The following is an 18,705-nucleotide window of genomic DNA, read 5'->3' as shown; positions in this document are numbered from 1 at the left end:
CATTTTTTTATAGTACCTATACCCAAAAGATATACATCATTAGTATCTACAAGGGCTTCTCCTCGGTAGTTCGTCATGTACAATAAGCTGCTCTAACAAGCCACTTGGCCACATCATTTTATGCCCAAAACTCACCGTTGTTTCATTGTTCAAATGCTGTTGTAATCATAAAGACTGTCACTGTCTTCATTTCTAATCTCACTATCCACTATTACCTTCTTACATCTGGTTCTTATCAGTGTTTCTTCTTTGCTTTATCTCTTCATCTCTTCCTTGCTTATTAAGAATTTAAAACTAGACTAGACTCCACATTTATGAAAAGCTGCATTGTGTCAATGTCTATTGTAAGCCCAGATAATTCTGAATTGAACTGAATATCACCACTCTGTTTTTCAATAGATATTTATAGATTTATAGAATAGATATTTCAATACAATACCATCTAAACCATCCATTTATATACAGTGGGTTTGTTATTTTTTATTTATTTTTTTGTGAGCTACAGACGGATTTTTCATGTCCTATCTCTGTTAGAAATAAGAAACTTGTGTTAACAAAATACCTCTCCTATGTATGTATACAATACAGAGTTGTGGGCTAATCCTAATTGTCTTAGAATGTAGGCTGCATTTCTCAGCTCTAGTCAACATATCCTTCAACCTGGAACATTGGTAGAAATTCTTTGAGTCTAATTGAAATGTTATGTCTGTGGTTTCATCATTTTTGTAATACTTTATGTCTAAGCTGTAGAAATAAGCAGTAACAATACAACAGAAATGCACAGTACACATTGAGCTATGAGCTTGACAGTTTCATGTTTGGACCTTCACAATAGTAGCTTGGGATCAATAAAATATAGATGGGGAACAAAATTAAGCCATAGGACCAATTTATAATGACTATTAATGTTGGTCTATAAGGTAAATGTTTGAACACACAGCCTTTATCTATCTATCTATCTATCTATCTATCTATCTATCTATCTATCTATCTATCTATCTATCTATCTATCTATCTATCTATCTATCTATCTATCTATCTATCTATCTATCTATTTTATTTTATTTCATTTCATTTTATTTTTTCTGCCATTTACAACTGGTCACTTTGTGCAGCCTGAATATATCAGGTTTCTGTTCTGACAAGACTTTTCCAAATGAAAACGCAGGTGTGTATGCTCCCAGCCGTATTTAAAACTGATATAAATCCAACTTACATTTCAGGAGGAGATATGTGAGGCATTTTAGCCAGTGAATATACAAACTAAATACATCCATGTTACCAAGATCTTCCAATTGTCTTTGGAATATCTCTCATTAAATTATTTGATTTTAAATGTTCTTCTTGTTGAACAAATACAATATGGATAGCAAAAGTCTACACACCCCTGTTTAAAAAACAGATATTTGTGATGTAAACTAAAGAATAAATATAATTAAAGATTATACACCTTTAATGTAAATATACAACTCGTACACCATTGAAAGGGCCACATTGCAGAGAAAAAAAAATCGAATAATTAAATTGAATAAGTGTGCAGACCTCTATACTAATATTGATTTTGTTAAAGCACCTACTTTTTTTTGGGTCAGAGTTTTGGCTCACATCTTTGACTCGTGCACAACCTTCTTCATGGTCCACAGATTTCTATATAAATTCCCAAAAAATTCCTGGAATTCAAATGGAATGTGGGCAATCGAAGTAGTACTAGGCTTTGACACTTGGTAGTATAAAATTACACTGTTTACCATGTGTGTGCTATTTGTGGTATTTATTTCTGAGGTTGTGCACATGAATTTGTCTATTTCTTCTTTTCAGTGCCCTTGGCAGAGATTAAAGAGCAAAGAAGTTGAGTGAAATTTAGTTTTTTGAATGAAAAGCTGCTTGATGAAGTAGTGACTCGGCTAAAACAAGCTTTTCATGTGCTCTGTGTCTTGATGCATCTCTAAAACAAAAAAAAAAAAACACATCAGGACAATGATGATTACATTGTTTATTTAGGAATGGTTTTAGCACAAAAAGGTATTGGTGGGTATTTTAAATAACTTTTTGTTGAGTTATTTTAATGGCCAGTATATCATTTTATCTAGCCTTTCCAACACACATATACACCACACAAGCTATACACCGCAATGTCACAATTAGGGCTGCTCTCTAATAACAATAAATGTGATTAAAGTGATTCATGTTTATTTATACTCAACTGAAATTTGTCATTTGTCTTTTGTTGTTTTAGAAAATAACGACTAGTTTATTCATCGATATTGGAATCGGTTATAAAAAAAATATATATAGGTCTGTTTGAACACTAGTTTCATTCCAATCTTGAATTTTGCCTGAGATCAGGTTGGTTTTACTGATTATATACCAATTTACTGGTTTTAGCCCAAGGAAATTTTTTTAACTTTAACTTTAGAGCACCATATTTGTTGGTAACAATTGTTGCACAGTCTATTAATAACTTCAATAACTGCATCAACACTATTTAAAATAATATTTATCAGTGAAGGATGTTGCAGTTGCAGTTCTTTGTATTGATTGAGGCTCATTTTTATTGTAAAGGGCCGTTATGCCCATAAGTATTTTCCATTGATTCTTAGTCTTCAGAAAGCTATTGCGTGTCTCTTATTTGCTGGGAATAAAAGACCTGCAGCCATATCTCCATTTTACCGACAAGATTTGCCAACCCTCCTGTGTACTCTTTTTACATTGTTTCCTTTGCACACACCCTGTCTTTGGACAAAATAATATTGTGTGCTGTCAGTTGTGCTTAATGTATTTGGACACAAAAGACAGCAGATCTTGGGCACCTGGCCTGTTCATATCCACCTATAGTGGAAAAAAGAGTAATCTGTTTGGTGGTTTTTTTTTTAGCATTTGATGGATAGAGTGAGCTAATGTTTAAGACAAAGCATGTGATGATAACAGCCTACACAGAACTCCCTTTCCTTATCTCTGCACCGTATTTAACATGTACGTAATGAGAAACAGAACCGATCAGAGCTAAATGAATGAGCATTTGAATACAAAAAAAAAAGATCTTCACAAATATCAGTCTGTATGGTAACATTGCCATTTGAATTCTGGCTGCATATAAGGTACTAATAATTTGCGGCATAAACCAAAGGGTGGGGATTGACAGTGTGGGAGAAATGACGCTGGGTTGCAGGAGATGATCCCACCCACTCTCTCTGTCTGTCTGTTTCTTTTTTTGCTCAATGTCTCTGTTTCTGCCTCTCTTTTTCACTCCTTGTGCTGCAGCAGTGTGCCTCCGAGCATGCGGCACATGGATCAGGATGTGTTTCCATAGCAACAATAGTACCCCCCCCCAACCCACCCACCATCTTCAGTGTGACCCGATGAAAAGCAGTGTGGGTGTGTCAGTGTGTTAATGCGTGGATGTGACTAGAATCCTAATATAGACAGAAATAATGGAATATTTGATGTACAGTGCAATAAAGTGACTTGATTCACTTTAAGGTTACATTGCATGGCTCTTGTTCAGCTGGGTGGAATGTGTCGTTTTCCATTTACTCGTCTCTTTCAGTCTCTAAACGTGGCAGAAATATAAGTGCTTCAGAGCCATCAGAAAGAGATATGGAATTGTAAAATTCTAGTGTTGACGTTTAATATTTTGAGTTGCATCACATAATACTAACATATTAAATTTGTTTTGTTAAGGTGTACTGGCAGTTGAGCTATCAGACCATCAGCTGGACACACACACAACAACTAAAGCAACTGGGGATGAAAGAGTTCCTAGTGCTATTCATGCCACTAGCACCCATCTCACACTGTTACATGTTGGGGCTTGCCTGAGATGGATAGTAGAGTGTAGGTCAACTGTGTTAGCAAGGTCAAGCTGGAACATGACTTGACAATGCATTCACTACTAAGTCATTCCACAATTCAGAAAGATTATTGTGATGCCACATTTTGAATTTATTTTGCACATCGACAGTGATTTGGTCACAATATAAATGAACTTACAAAGACATGAAATTATGTATCCACAAGAAAGATCAAATAACTATCATAATAGAGTATTCTGTGTGTGGCCTTTTTACACAGAGTACAGAATACTGCCATATTTTCTGAAAAGAACAGACTTTGCCAGACAAAATCCTTTTGCAGTGATTTTCCAGGCTAGTGATTAAAAAGACATGCAAAGACTAAATGCAGGACATCAGTGAAACATACCGGCAGACAACATCATTAGCATGAGTGCTCGGCTATTGCAGTCTAAATCTATTGTTTCTCTGGCCTTTTGCCACTTCATTTTTAAAATAATATTGATTGTGCTCTGTTCTGAAGGAATCTATGGTTCAAATGAGGTTATTTCAAAACATAGATGGATTCACAGAATAGTATGGCAACTATTTAGGTCAACTATGGGGTTGAGGTTATAAATGCCCTAATTTGAGTCATGTGTAGCTTGCTCTCTCTCTCTCTCTCTCTCTCTCTCTCTCTCTCTCTCTCTCTCTCTCTCTCTCTCTCTCTCTCTCTCTCTCTCTCTCTCTCTCTCTCTTCCCATCTCTCTCCTCCCCTCTCCCCCCTTTCTCTCTCAACCTCTCTCTTTCCTCTCTCTCTCTCTCTCTCTCTCTCTCTCACTCTCTCCCTCCCTCTCTCTCTCTCCCTCCCTCCCTCCCTCCCTCTGTCTCCCCCCTCTCCTCTCTTTCCCTCCCTCTCTCTCTCTCTCTCTCTCTCTCCCCCCTCTGTTTCTCTCCCCTTCTCCCCTCTCTCCCTCTGCCCCCCCTTTCTCTGTATGCGTGTGTGTGAGCCAGAGCAACTGTTACACCTATGCAAAGAAAAAGACACTGGTCTGGCTTTGCTTATATACCAAGAGAGCTTAGAATAAATGGGAGGATAGGAGACACACCCTAAAGTAAAACATTACCTCATGATCTTTAGTACAAGGTCATTAATACAGATTTAGCAACACCATCTGAACGCATAAGGCACATTTACAAAGTTGTGAAAACATCATTTGCCTTGTAATGAAATCGCATTACTCTGTAAATGTTTTTCTTCTGATATATGTGCATTGTGTAATCATTAAGTAATGATGGTTGATGTGTTATGCAGTTTAATCATATGATCCACTGTGTGATCAAATAATATAATGTTATTTTTACTCTGGATATATTATTCTATGTAAGAAACAAAATGTTTACTTTGAATACTGGTAACACCACAGTAGTAACTCACAGACAGCACAGTGTCAGAGTTGTTGGGTTGCTTTTAGTAGGAAACTTTATTCATTACATTATTCAGCAGCCCAGATACATAGAAAAGTAGTAAGACGATAACAAGTGAGAGCTGGTAACCAATCAGGGGAAGGAATGAGTCTAAACAAACCAAACCTGAGTCAGTGTAATAGTCCAAACAACACTAGATTTACTATTATGTTTTATTGCTGAACATCTTGCTGGTTTATCCTCTTGGTAAAATTTATATCTTTACCCAGTGGTGAAGGTGTTTGTCTAGAGAACGCACAGTGATTATTACTTTTTTTGCAAACTGATTGATATTGTGTGAGAGTGAGTAACCCTGGACAGTGGATTAACTAATCTCTGATTCACAAATAATCCAGGCAACACAGCAGTGTACTGTGAGATTACAGCAGAATTGATATGTTTCATAATGTTAAAGTGCCTATAATTTTGAGGAAACAGTATATATAAAACAGCCTATATTAATATTGTCAGTCACAAATACCTGAGCTGTGTTTAAACTGTGTACTACTAAACTGGAGAGTCTGGCATCATTACAATTTAGTCATACTACATAGAGCACATTAGGAAGTTTGGGACATTGTCTTGATTCTCTGTGAATGTGTATTGACGTAGAACTCACGGTTAAAAGATTAATGTAATATAAACTGCGCTTCTGCAGGCAGCTTACAACGCAGTTTCTATCAGAGAACTCAAAATGGCAAAGATTCTTACATCCTGTAGTTTAAAAAATGCAAGTAGACAGAGGAGTTGTGATTAGGGGGCAAATAATTGTTTATGGACATGATGACATTTTTCTTTTAAGTTGTAACCATGGTTATAAGGCTAATAGGGAAAAGGAACTGGCAATTTTAGTCATTTCTGTAATGTATTTTTTTTTTTCAGGAAATATGGTTGTCATTACAAATATTTATCGTCAAAAAAGAATACACAACAAGAGCATTTCAATGAGTTGTAGCAACACTTAGAAGATGCAAATCTAAACCTACACCTTCCTTTAATTCAACAGTGACAAAACTATTTTTACAAAGCAGGTTTGGTGAAAACAGGCTTCCTTGTTTTACATTTCCTGTCCACACCTATCCCTATATATCCCTATGTATCTCTTTGTACAAGAATAACAAAGAACACAATCTTAATTTCACAATCGGTTAGAAATTAGATCTTTGGTATCTGGGTTTTTAACCCAGAACAAATCTATTTGCTTAGTTTAATCTAGAGGCACGTTGTTATGTCATATGTCATATAATATGTGTAATAATGTGTGTATATGTGTATATAGTATAAAATGTAGTATATGGTTTCATAAACTGCTTCTAGATTATTTCTCTCAGTTAACATTATTGTTTCATGGTATGTTATTCTTTTAACACTTCTGCATTCTGTATTGCTGTCAGTTGAGAAACAAAAGAAACATACGGTGCGTGGCCATGTTTCTCAGTAACAGCTGAGTGGTGGGCGCAGTAAGTAAAGCTGATAAGAGGATCTATTAGTCTTCACACAAAGTAAAACTTATCATGAACGATAAAGAGACAGTGTTGGTGGAGATAATCTTCCCTGCAGATCTCTGCATAAAACCACATCGTAGTAAAGCAAAGGCATAAATTCTGTAATTAATATGGTTTATGTGATGCTGCTGCTGAGGTTGACAATAATACAGATAAGAACTATTAGTGATTATTTGATTATAATCACATTAATAATAATAATAATAATAATAATAATAATTAAAAATAATAATAAAAATAATAATATGTTTCATTGTCTGAAGTCTCTGAATATCAAACCTGGAGATCTTTTATTAAACATATTTTTCCTAAAAAAAAGGGGGGGGGGTGTTTAAAAATAACCTTGGTTTGAACACTGGGTGTCGCTATGACGTAAAACCAGATATAAAGCCTGATTTTCCAATGTGTTCCTTTTTAATACATAATGTTATAATGTTCATACGGATCTAAGACGTTTTCTCTTTTAACCAAAGTCACTAAAGATAATATCTTTATTAAGCATATATGAAATGGTGCTTAAAACTCATTAATCTGTATATTAACCTTTACTGTGTATGATTCTGTTTAAATGCATCTCTCTCAAGACGTATATTAGTTTTTCCATCTGGCTCCTAATAAGAGTAAGAGCTGTTTGGACAGTGTGTCTTAGACTAAGGCAAACATTTCTGGGTCAGTGCCCTTGGTCAAGCTGCTCAGTCTGTGTCTGATGAGTGTTGTAATAGACAGATGTGCCTGTGTTTATCTGAACACCAACAACACTGATAAACAGCTCAGATTACATCCAGCTCTTTGCATTCATGCATGTTGCTTTTCTTTAATCTTTCAGATTTGTATTGATGGCCTACAGACCAACTGTAAATAGAGTCTGAAAGTCTTGGGGTGTTTTTTGGGCCCCAAAAAGAAACTATTTAAAAATAACCTGTGCTTGAAATGTTCACAAAAATAATGAATCAAAAAAGGGACATGATACTCTTTGTGGATTTTTTGTGTTTACCAGTTGATGTGCTCTCAATCCACTTGCACTTCACATCAAGACTTCTTTAGAACTCAGAGCTCAGATGCATAATAGATAAATGAATAATAGATAAATGACGATCTAAAATGCTTATTTGACATGATGATCTAATCTGTGGCTGGAAAATAGAGAGTACAAAAAAATAGCTAAATTGAAATACCAGAAGTGTCTTAAAAAAAGAAATAAAAGTAAGATTTTGTTGAAGAAACATAAAACATAATAAACACATTTTGTTACTGTTATTATTATTATTATTATTATTATTATTATTATTATTATTATTATTATTATTATTATTATTACCATCTAGTTACTTAAACCCTAGTCATGGTGCGACCCAACACTGCTTGCTTGATCTTTTTTTTTTACTTGTGAGGTGACAGAAAACCGCAGCCATGTATGAAAAGCAAACCTCAAATTCTTTAGCCATAAAGTAAAATGTGATGTGAACTGTGACCACTTTGTTTTGACTACACACAAATCAAGCAAGCCACAAAATAAACCACAAACTAACTGTATTGGGACCATCTCTAGAGGTGGCCTGAGCACGGTTCACTTATATGCTAAGTTAGAGGGGCTCATTAGTGTGTTCACATGTGGATAAAAATGTTTTCAGCATTCTAAGCATTCTAAGACCACTTGGAACGCTGAATCAGTTGGTGTAAAAGCACCTTTATTTATCATTGTTTTCAAGATACCCTTTTTTTTAAGACGAGTGATATGAATCTTGTGGCACTTTCTGTCCACAGACAAAAGAAATAGGCTATGTGTTTATTAGAATCTTCATACAACTCCCAACATACGCATACTGTCCCTATTGAGATGCATGCATCCAAGGTGTGAATCATCTTGGGCCACACACAGAATGTGTATTTGTGTGTCAGACATTGCCAGTGGAAAGGCATCACCACTACACCAAACGAAAAGAAGGGGGTGAGAGACACAGTCTAAAGCTACTTTGGGCAGTTTAAGTATTTATGAGTCCAAACTGCACAATATCTCCCAAGCTAAATACTACATCTGTCTATATGATCAAGGAACATTGCGGCTAACATTTCACTTACTTTCTCATGTCATACATTTAGTTACATTCCCCTTTTCTACTGTCTCTTTCATGTGTAGGTCACTGGGCCCATATACAGAATAAAATCTCTTCCAGGTCTCCCTGGTGAGATCTCACGGACAGGGAGGAACTCTTTTCTTCAAAGATGCACAATGATAAATGTGTGGAAAGCCTTGTTGCATTAGACCAAGTCTAGCGTGAGCTGTCGTCTGGAAAAACCATTATATCTCACTATTACTGGCCTAGTCTAAACAGTTAATGTGATGACCAGGATTAAACACCTCCTGTGATCTTTCTGCAGCCTGTATTGTGCAGTGTGAGTGTTTCATTGACATGGGAGAGCAAAAGGGAAGTGTTTCTTCTGCTCGTTCAAGTTCCTCATTCCAAAAATCTCACTTGTGCCATTACAAAGGGGCACTGTGTTTGACTCCACAAACATAGCTTGTTGCGAAAATAAAGCTGACTGGCGCAGATGGGACCGGTTGTACTGGTTTGTGTGTAGTATATGCTATCTCAGGACTATGGCTTCCCTGTTAAAAACTTAGCCTTTCCCATCTGTCCACCTTGGCATGAGGAAGCCCTTTGTGTTTGTCTTCAAGAGGACCAGGCTTAAAAATTGCTTGGTCAGCATTAGCATAACTGTTTTTTTTGTTTATACATGATTTAGTTACAGTGTAGATGCATGTATTTCAAATGATTAACCTTAACTTTCAACCTAACATTACAGCAAAACATCCCACGCATGAATGTATACAGGATTTGAGTGTGTTCATGTATTGATCAGTTTAGTATTGGCAACTTTAGACTCGTTGGCTAAGCGGTGCGATACATCTGGGCACAATTATAGGAGAAAGAGAGGTGGAGACCGACGTGGTGGACATGTCTGGGGGTGTCGCCCATACACACACACACGAGAGAGAGAGAGAGAGAGAGAGAGAGAGAGAGAGAGAGAGTGGATGGATTACTTCTCTGACTAAACCGTTTGAATGGAAGCGTTTTGAATTCGACTCCAACCGTCGGATTTAAATTTGTGGGCCGAAGATGAGCGCACGTGCTGACGTCCATCCCATAAGGCCGCGTATCAACAGAACCGCGTTACGTTTCGTGTGAGTACAACGATTTTTGTTTGGCTTGAAAGAAATGTTTTCACAAACTCCACGTACAGCAGCGTTAAAGCACTGTACGTCCACCCCTGCTTTCACTGAACAGACAAGCGAAAGGCAGCCTTTTAGATGTAGGTACAGTACCGCAGTGTTGTCTTGCTTTTTTAACGTTTTTCTCTTCTTCTGCTCTTATGATACTTTTCTGTTAAATAACTCGATTTAGGACAATTGTTTGATTGTATGCGTTTCTTTAAATGATTATGCTTGTGTGTATAATTTATATATCAGATGTTATACACTGCTGTCTTTCTGTGTGTTTAAGCCGTTATTATAATCACAGCGGTTTCATTGTTTACATTACGTTAGAGATAAAGTGTATAACTGTACAGTCTAGTTTCACTTCTCCTTACAATCTCGCTTTATACGTTCATTTTCCAAATGGGAATCTGGACACAGCTCTTACACTGGATGTGGAACAGTTAATACGAGTTGGAAAATGTCTAAATATGACTCCTGTAATCTTTTTTTCCCCTTTTACCTTTAGTGACAAGAGTGTTTTGAGCTTCTATAACACCATTCAGAAGCTAACAACACCATGACATAGGTTAATATATTGAACTCAACATTCATTTTGGGTTAGTTACATTGTTGTGTATGAATGCTGATAAATGAATGATGCTGATAAAACTTTCTAAGACTGATATGTCACATAGGAATAATGAATAAGGAATAAAACGCTTGCTGTTAAAGGAACATCATTCACAAGGGGATGGTGTGATGTGGCATGATGCGAAACACCCCATCATGGATTACTGCCCTGTTACAACATGCCTCCAATTGTTTTACTTCTCTTATACAACGTTGATTTCCTCATAAGTATGATTATGAATGTAGTAATGAATGGGATTTATAAACCATTTAATGCTACATTTAATATTGCATTGCAGAACCTCCATAAGACAAGTTAGTTCCTGTTATGACATGTTAACGCAGTTGTGCAATCAGTCAATCACTCTCCCTCTTTCTCATAGTTAATAAAAATAAAAAATATAGTTTGTCATTTTACATACAGACGTTTTGAAGATTCTTGAAAAACCTGCTGAACATTGCAAAGCACTGACAACCAGAACTCCTTTTGTAAATGTTGACGGACATTAACTTTACAAAAATTCACCATTTCAATCACCACACACTTTTCTTTAATCCATTTATTATTATGCTTTGATTATGTACCACGTCTGCCATGAGCACATTCATATTAGATCACAACTGGATTCACTGTCAGAGAAGCTTTTATATATAATTAGTCTATCTTCTGGGTCGAGAATTCGGTAGCACTGTGATATAAAGCTTTATACAGACCAAATGTAGGCACTTACCTGAAAATATTGCCTTTTGAATACGAACAACAGGTGTGTTTTGTTGATAATTGGGATTCATTTACTACCATTTCTATCATTTTGTTGACACCCTGTAATTTAGGGTCTCTTTGATCCTAATGTTAACCTTTACGGTGTCCTGGAGAGTTCTTATAAACTTCCACTACATTACTGCACTAATCATTGAAGTTCAAGTACTTTTTTGTGTCTTAGAAAGATATTTTACAGCTTGGACTTTAGCTTACTTCAAAGAGGGAAGCGTAGCAGATTTGATTAGTTTGAGGAAAACCAGAGAGCAATACAATGGCCAGGCAAGTTCATGTTTAAAATATCGCAGGTCAGGGGAAGGCTAAAGTTGGATGTGCACTGCTAATTAGAGTAATTCTAATCTTTTAGATATGGGATTCAATATTTTTTTCTGAAGTATAGATTTTCATGTTTGTCAAAGGAGGGTGTTTGAACTGACTCACTTTTGGCTTGAGGGATGAAAGGTAGGAGTTGTCCCAAAGCCCCTGGTGTTTTTGGCATAGAAATTGAACTTGGGAGGGGTACAACACACTATAATAATTACACCCATCCTCTAGCCAATATTTCAAACCCAAACAGCCACCCCACTCAGTCATTTCTCATTTTTTAAAGTCACAGAACAAGTATATAACTCAACCAGTCAACTTGGATCCAATCCAGCAATAACAATAGCTAGATTTTCACCCTTTTTCAAGTTTGGAGTCAATTACTGCTGACCAACTAACTTTCCTTGTCTGTCTGTCTTTGTTTCATCTTACAGACATACATCTAAGCTAGCTGAAAGCACGCACCCCAAAAGCCCATTAAAAGAAACATTGCCACTACATCACCAGACAGTCCCCTTAGCTGTCTGTTGAGTATTTTTCTCTAAGCAGTTAGACTTTGTAGAATTATGGCAGACTAAATTCAGTATTTAAATGTGTACTTCTCAATTTTTTTAAGCTTCCTGATTTGAGTGATAATATTCCAGTTTTCAGAAGAAGAGCCAGTTTTATAGTGAAGTCAGATATTTGTTAGTGGTCAAAATATGAGACCAAATGCCTTCTCAATCAATTTGTTAACTTTGACCCCTCTGTTTACTGTTATCACTATAATACACTCAGTTGTAACAAATCTAAACTTAACATCAATCTTATTTGCAAAAACTAATGTCAAATAAATCAGGAAAGACAATCACTTTTCTACTTTAAAGTGACTACATCACCTTGACATTCCCTTGCTCAACTGTTTTCCTTCAGATCTGTGTGGTAGACTGGTGGCCTTGTGGCAATCACTGGAAATCTGGCACTGTTTTTCACAGCTGTGTAATGGCAAAGTGAGATTTTTTAGGATTGTCACAAAGTGGCGAGAAAGAAATAGTCTTTTGCTGTGTCTAAGAACCCAGTGTAAAGCTCTGCTCTATTAATATGCTTCAGGGTTTTTCTTCACATATTACTACATATAACACAATGGCAACAAATAGGCCCATATTAATGGCTGCAATAGAACATTATTAAGTATTTGTATTACATGTGAGTAGTGAATCTTGCTGATACATTGCCTTAAAGTGTGTATGGCTACAAAGTGCCACTCTTGCATTTTCAAAGAGTACAAATGGAAAGCTCTGTGGAAAGGGAATAAGAAATGATGGTTGTTCTTGCACTGTGGCTTTTGGAGAGCCATACAGCTACAAAGCTGTCTAAGCATGCCCATTCTCTCCCCGGTACTCACAACCTGTGATTAACACTAACTGCTGGCTTCTTAACTCTGCCTTCCAAGATTCACCAGGATGTTTTTGTCCTCCCCCAGCACTTTGGCACATCCAGTTCCCCTTTTTCCATTGGTGAAGACCGTGCTTAGCCTGTAACCACTGAGAAGTTTGGGCTCTGCAGGGGGGATTTGCAATCCCCATGAAATGCTGATTGCTAACTATAGATGTCAAATTCAAATCAGAGACATTTAAAGAAATGAATGAAAAATGTAATGGAGAAAAATGGAGAGTATTCTCCCATGCAGAAGACTCAAACATTTCATGAGCATGCAGATGGAGCTGTTCACACTCAGGGTAGATCCACAGAATGCATATATGGATGAAATATTATCCTGATTTGATAAATCAGCAGGGTTGAAATGTTGTGGATACAATTTTTGCTCAGTGTGAATTACAAAAGGACTGTGTTCTTCTTTATTAGTAGTTTCGTAATGTCTTGCTCAGGGCCAAACATAATTACAGTGACAGATTGAGCAGTTAAAGTGACGTTATTTAAATAACAATGATGGCTGATTTGGAAAATTTCACGATGGCTGATTTGGAAAATTTCATTATGTTGTTCAGTTAAAAATACTCATTTTGTATAATTTGTTTCTGCTCTTATTAATCGGTTTAATGCACATGAGACAACAGAAATATTGATCAAATTATAAAGATTATGAGTGTTTGGAGTACAGGCCAATGAGATTTTTGCACCTGTGCTCATTGATTTTGACAAAGATATTGCTGATCTGCTGTTGTAATTATGGACAAAGTCTATATATTTATAGCACGGATATTGCATTTTGTAAAAATTATTAACATATGCAAGCATCTTCATAGTATTGCTTGCACTGTGTGTCAAAGTATCGACTTTGAGGTGATTTTATTTGAAAACACTTCATTCTCATGCTATTACAATATGCCAGGGACTAAGAGGGCTGTTAGTACAGCAACAAAAGAAAATACAAAAGTCAAGTAAAGGGATTTTTGAAAAAATGTCTCCTAACATTTCTGTTAGGGATTTTTCATTAGACTTTAGACAAAATCTAGACTTTATGCACATTCTGTCATAAGAGCATTAGTGAGGTCAGGCCCTGATGCCAGGTGAGGAGGTCTGGGGTGTAGTTAGTGTTCCAGTTCATAACAAAGGTGTTCAGTGGGGTTCAGGTCAGGGCAGGTCAATGGAGTTCTGCTGGAACACGTTTGGGCCTCTTAGTTCCATTGAAGGGCACTTTTAATGCTATACCATAATACAATCACATTCTGTAAAAAAAAAAAACACACATAGGCGTGATGGTCAAGGCATAAACCTTTGGTCAAGCCACAAACTTTTGACCAAATCAATGCTTGGAGAAGAATGACGTTGTTAGTCTTTGTTGAAGACAGCTACCTACCCAGAAGTTGCAATAGTCCATTCTTAAAATGCAAAAGGACTTACAAGCCCCGGAGTTGCCCCTGTGGAGGAAAATGGCCCGATCCTCCTTTTGCTTTAAAGGCAAAACCTGTATGATGGTCACAGATGGTGACCCCGAGTTTCCAGTGAGCTCACGAGATTACGTGAGATCCATCTTCAGGGATATCCACCAGCTCAGCCTTGCTGGGGTCTTGTTTCTGCTGATGAGCTGCCAGTAATGACAAACATTAATTTTGTTTACCAAATATTGTGAGCTCTGGGCAGAAACATGAGTGTCGGAGGGAAGAAAGAAGAGGATGGATTTTGGTCACCAGCATAGCAGTGGTATAAAAACTGTGAAGATATTACCTCACTGAGATATTGAGTATACCGTGAGAGCAAAAGAGAACCCAACACTGAGCCTGTGGAAAGTCTGTATGGAACAGCTGTGGACTATCTCATCAGATTTATTCAAGGATGGCAGTTTCATGATATAGGTATACAGTATAGGATGCATTTAATTCTACATTCTACATTTAATTCTGCTACTCACGTAATTCACTTATTTATTTGCATAGACATTGACAACCTAGCAAACTAGTTCCAGACAGCGAAGCAGTATATCTTCAGACTTCTGTTAAATGTAGTGGTCAGGTAGGTGTCACTGGCTGCAGGATTATTGGAGAAATTCAGTTAATGAAAATTAGCAGTATTGCCATTTTGTGTGACTCATGATTTCGAGCAGTGGGGAGGTGGTTGTAAAAAGTTTCAGTATATGTCACAAATATTTTCTTGAAAACCATTTCACAGGTCATGATTGATCGCTGATAACAATGGAATGGATAATAATGAAACCCAAGAGAGAGAGAGAGAGAGAGAGAGAGAGAGAGAGTGTGTGTGTGTGTGTGTGTATGTGAGAGAGAGAGAGAGAGAGAGAGAGAGAGAGAGAGAGAGAGAGAGAGAGAGAGGTTATACAGCAATGTCTACAACCACAAAATAATCAGTGTGTAAAAGAAAGGCTGAAGCAAGATAAAGCAATCTTTTTTAATTGGTAAGACTAACAAAATACTGGGACTTGGCTGTGCTTTTTAATTTGATTAAAGATAAAGGATGTAAAAATCAGCTGTAAAATAAGGATGTTTCAATATAAACAAATGGAAGAATGTCAGATTGGACTGTCTAATTGGACTTTTTTTTATTAAGATACTTGAAATGTATATTTATTGATTTTGCTTCTTATTTTCCCCTGAATAATTAAATGTATTTCCTCAAATTATAAATATATATTAATATATGTCAATATTTTCAATATGATTTTTTAAATGCATTATACCAATTTATTATGCATTATACCACTCAAGAGCCACATGAACAAAGCATCTCAATAGGTGTAATTTCATGGTTATGTGTACGACTGGACAACATACACAACAATTGCATATTATGATGTTGTGTGGCATGGTCACTTATATATTACTGGTTACTGTAATATTAGTATTGCAAAGGCCATTGTTGAAAAACATTGTGCTGCTGTGTGTGTGTGCGCGTGCGTGTGTGCGCTCACCTGCAGGTGTGTGTTGGGTATTATGCAGTGTGATTCATGCCACTCCCATGCAGGGCAGTGGGTAAATCCTGCCAGTCTGATTAGCACCAGCCAGATTGTCCTTTTTCAAACCACATGGACACCCTGCTGGCTGAAAACCCAGACAGGACAGTTGAGCAGCATTGCCTTTCACAGCCAGTGATTTTTACAGCCATCTCAATGTCACACAACCTCATTCACCGTGCGATTATTCATGTTGCATGTTGTTTGCTAATGAATTGGAAGAGTGCTATGTCTTTAGCATCCTGTCTGCTGCACATGTCACTTCAGGAGCAGCTGGGGGCTCAGCATGACTGTCTCTCAGTCTGGTCATATACAGAAGATGTCTGATTGTTTAAGAATATTTGTTATGGCCCCTGGAGATTTTACAAAGTAACATTCACCTTTCGTATGCTTCTGAAATTTGTTTTCCGGAGATTGCAAGTGAAAATCAACCTTTCTTACTGTTCTAGCATAGACAAGATATATTTGCTGTCAATTAAAACTTGATCAACTCTACTTTTTGTCTCTTGCTTTATCTCTCTGTCCCTGAATGTTTGCAGGTGGGATGAGAGCAGTTCCATCAGTAGTGGTTTGAGTGACGGCTCCGATAATCTGAGCTCAGAGGATCTGAATGCAAGCTCCTCACTGAACTCATTACCCACTACGCCAGTCGGCTCCCGACGGAACTCTTCTGTCATGGTACGTTTTCTCTGAACATTTGCAAGTCACCCTTCTACACCAGTCCTAATTCATTTCTTTTAAGTTTGACTACAAAAATATCCTTCTTAGCATTTGGGAATACCTTCAATATATATCCCAATTTAGTAATACTAATCCAAATATAAGATATTGTTACTCATTTTAATCCACAGTCTTGTTTTATTCTAGAAAGAAGCAAATGTCTCTGAGAATAAGAAGCATGATGAGTTATACAGTCTGTTAGCAGTGGGTATGAAGGACCTTTGCTGCTCTGTGGCTGAACCAGTCTGGAGATGAAATTACTCCACCACATAGTCATATGTTTATGCAGGGTTGGAAGACATTTGATTATTAGCACGTTACTAATGTTGGGAAATGTTCTTGTTATCACTTGTAACTATAGCTATGAAGACGTGTTTTCCAGAACAACGCCTTATTTTTTTCACAGGCTTAAACTTATTACAAAAAAATGCAGCTTGTTATGTCAATGAGAGAAACCACAAAGCTCTCTCTGTGCTCGGGATTTTCCAGGAACTGCCTTAATAGGCAACCCTTTACAGAAAACCTACCTGTATCAAAAATAACACACATTTTTTTATTCTTTAAATATTCCAAAAATACCAAATGTTGGTATCTCGAAAGAATGTCAAAGTGTCTTCCATAAAAGGTGAAATTTAGAGATAACAATGTAACAAAAAAAAATATTTTATAGGTAACTAGAAGGTACTATAGAAACAATAATGTATTTGTTTAATCTATGTAAATGAATTAATATAATACTTTAATTTACCTTGCATTTAATATTATTGCCAGAGGTGCGGTTACAGATAATTATTCAGCTTCTGACCAATAGGTTATGATTATTCAGCAGTGCCATGATATAAATATCTTCCATGGGACAGTCAGTATGTCTGTATATCTAAATAAACTTGTAAAATGTATTTTTGTAGATAAACTAAAAATACACTAAAGATTATTGAGGTGTTACAGTTTGAATGTTACTTTAAAAAAAAATCTAAATACTATGACATATCTGGGAAATATTATGTCAAAAATGTATGATATTTTTATCCTGTCCCATTGTCTTTAGCCCAATGCAGTTAACACATTATACCAGTAACTGTAAATAATTTGCAGAGCATCATTCAGTAATGTGTAACCACTACATATATGCACACTGATCACTTTATTAGGAACATTATACTAATAATAAAGTTTTGCTCCCGAAAGAATCTCAGTTGTTCCTGGCATGGATTACACAAGACTTTGGAAACATTCCTTTGAGATTCAGGTCCATGTTGATATGATTGCATCAGGCAAATCATGCAGATTTTCAGGTGTCCTCTCATGCTGTGAATCTTCTGTTTTACCACATCCTAAGGTATTCTACTGCATTCAGATCCAATGACTTCCAAAAAGAAAGATTTTGAAACAACTTTTTAGCATGGAATATTATCGTGCTGTTGTGTGTGAAAATCCCAGAAAGGCAGGATTTCTAGAAATATTCAGTACCTAGCACAGAAAGTCATGCCATGGGCAAAATCACATATTACAATTTTTCCCAGATTTTGATGGTTGATGTGAACATTATCTGAAGCTGCTGGCTCACATCTGCATGATGTTATGCTTAACACTGCTGCATTTCGATAATTGCATGAAGGAGCAGGTGTGCAGATGTTCCAAATAAAGTGCTCAGTGAGTGTATATACAGACAATAAAACAGCCAGAGCTTTGTTAAACAGTGTTTGTGTATGTGTATAGAAAAAGGTCTGATAAATTATAGGCAAAAATATCTACTTCTGTCTAAACGGTTTCATTTATTATTAGTTATTACTCATTAAAAAATTAAAAAAAAATTACATCCATTGATTAATTTGAGGCCATGTTGCATAATCAATGGAGGGACCTTTTAAACTGTAAAATATTTATAAGCAACAAAGTGTTATTTTGTGTACTGACATTGGATT

The 18,705-nt window shown here is 36.4% G+C and overlaps 1 protein-coding gene across 14 annotated transcripts in view; it reads left to right on the top strand.

Annotated features, from left to right (window-relative positions):
- Nucleotides 1-18,705, top strand: part of nav1b (neuron navigator 1b) — a 65,130-nt gene that overhangs the window by 25,387 nt on the left and 21,038 nt on the right. For 12 of the 14 annotated variants that reach the window (XM_047813356.1, XM_047813357.1, XM_047813355.1 and 9 more), the window contains one exon: nucleotides 16,600-16,738. In XM_047813356.1, the coding sequence (XP_047669312.1) occupies nucleotides 16,600-16,738 (139 nt within the window). Of the gene's footprint in view, nucleotides 1-9,433; nucleotides 10,055-16,599; nucleotides 16,739-18,705 lie in introns of those variants that run through there. The other 2 variants (XM_047813366.1, XM_047813367.1) reach the window with 2 other exon arrangements.

This window comes from Tachysurus fulvidraco, chromosome 5, assembly GCF_022655615.1.
Source record: "Tachysurus fulvidraco isolate hzauxx_2018 chromosome 5, HZAU_PFXX_2.0, whole genome shotgun sequence".
NCBI classification, from domain to species: Eukaryota; Metazoa; Chordata; class Actinopteri; order Siluriformes; family Bagridae; genus Tachysurus; species Tachysurus fulvidraco.
The sequence above is the reverse complement of the archived record's forward strand: the minus strand, read 5'-3'. Positions and strand labels throughout refer to the sequence as shown.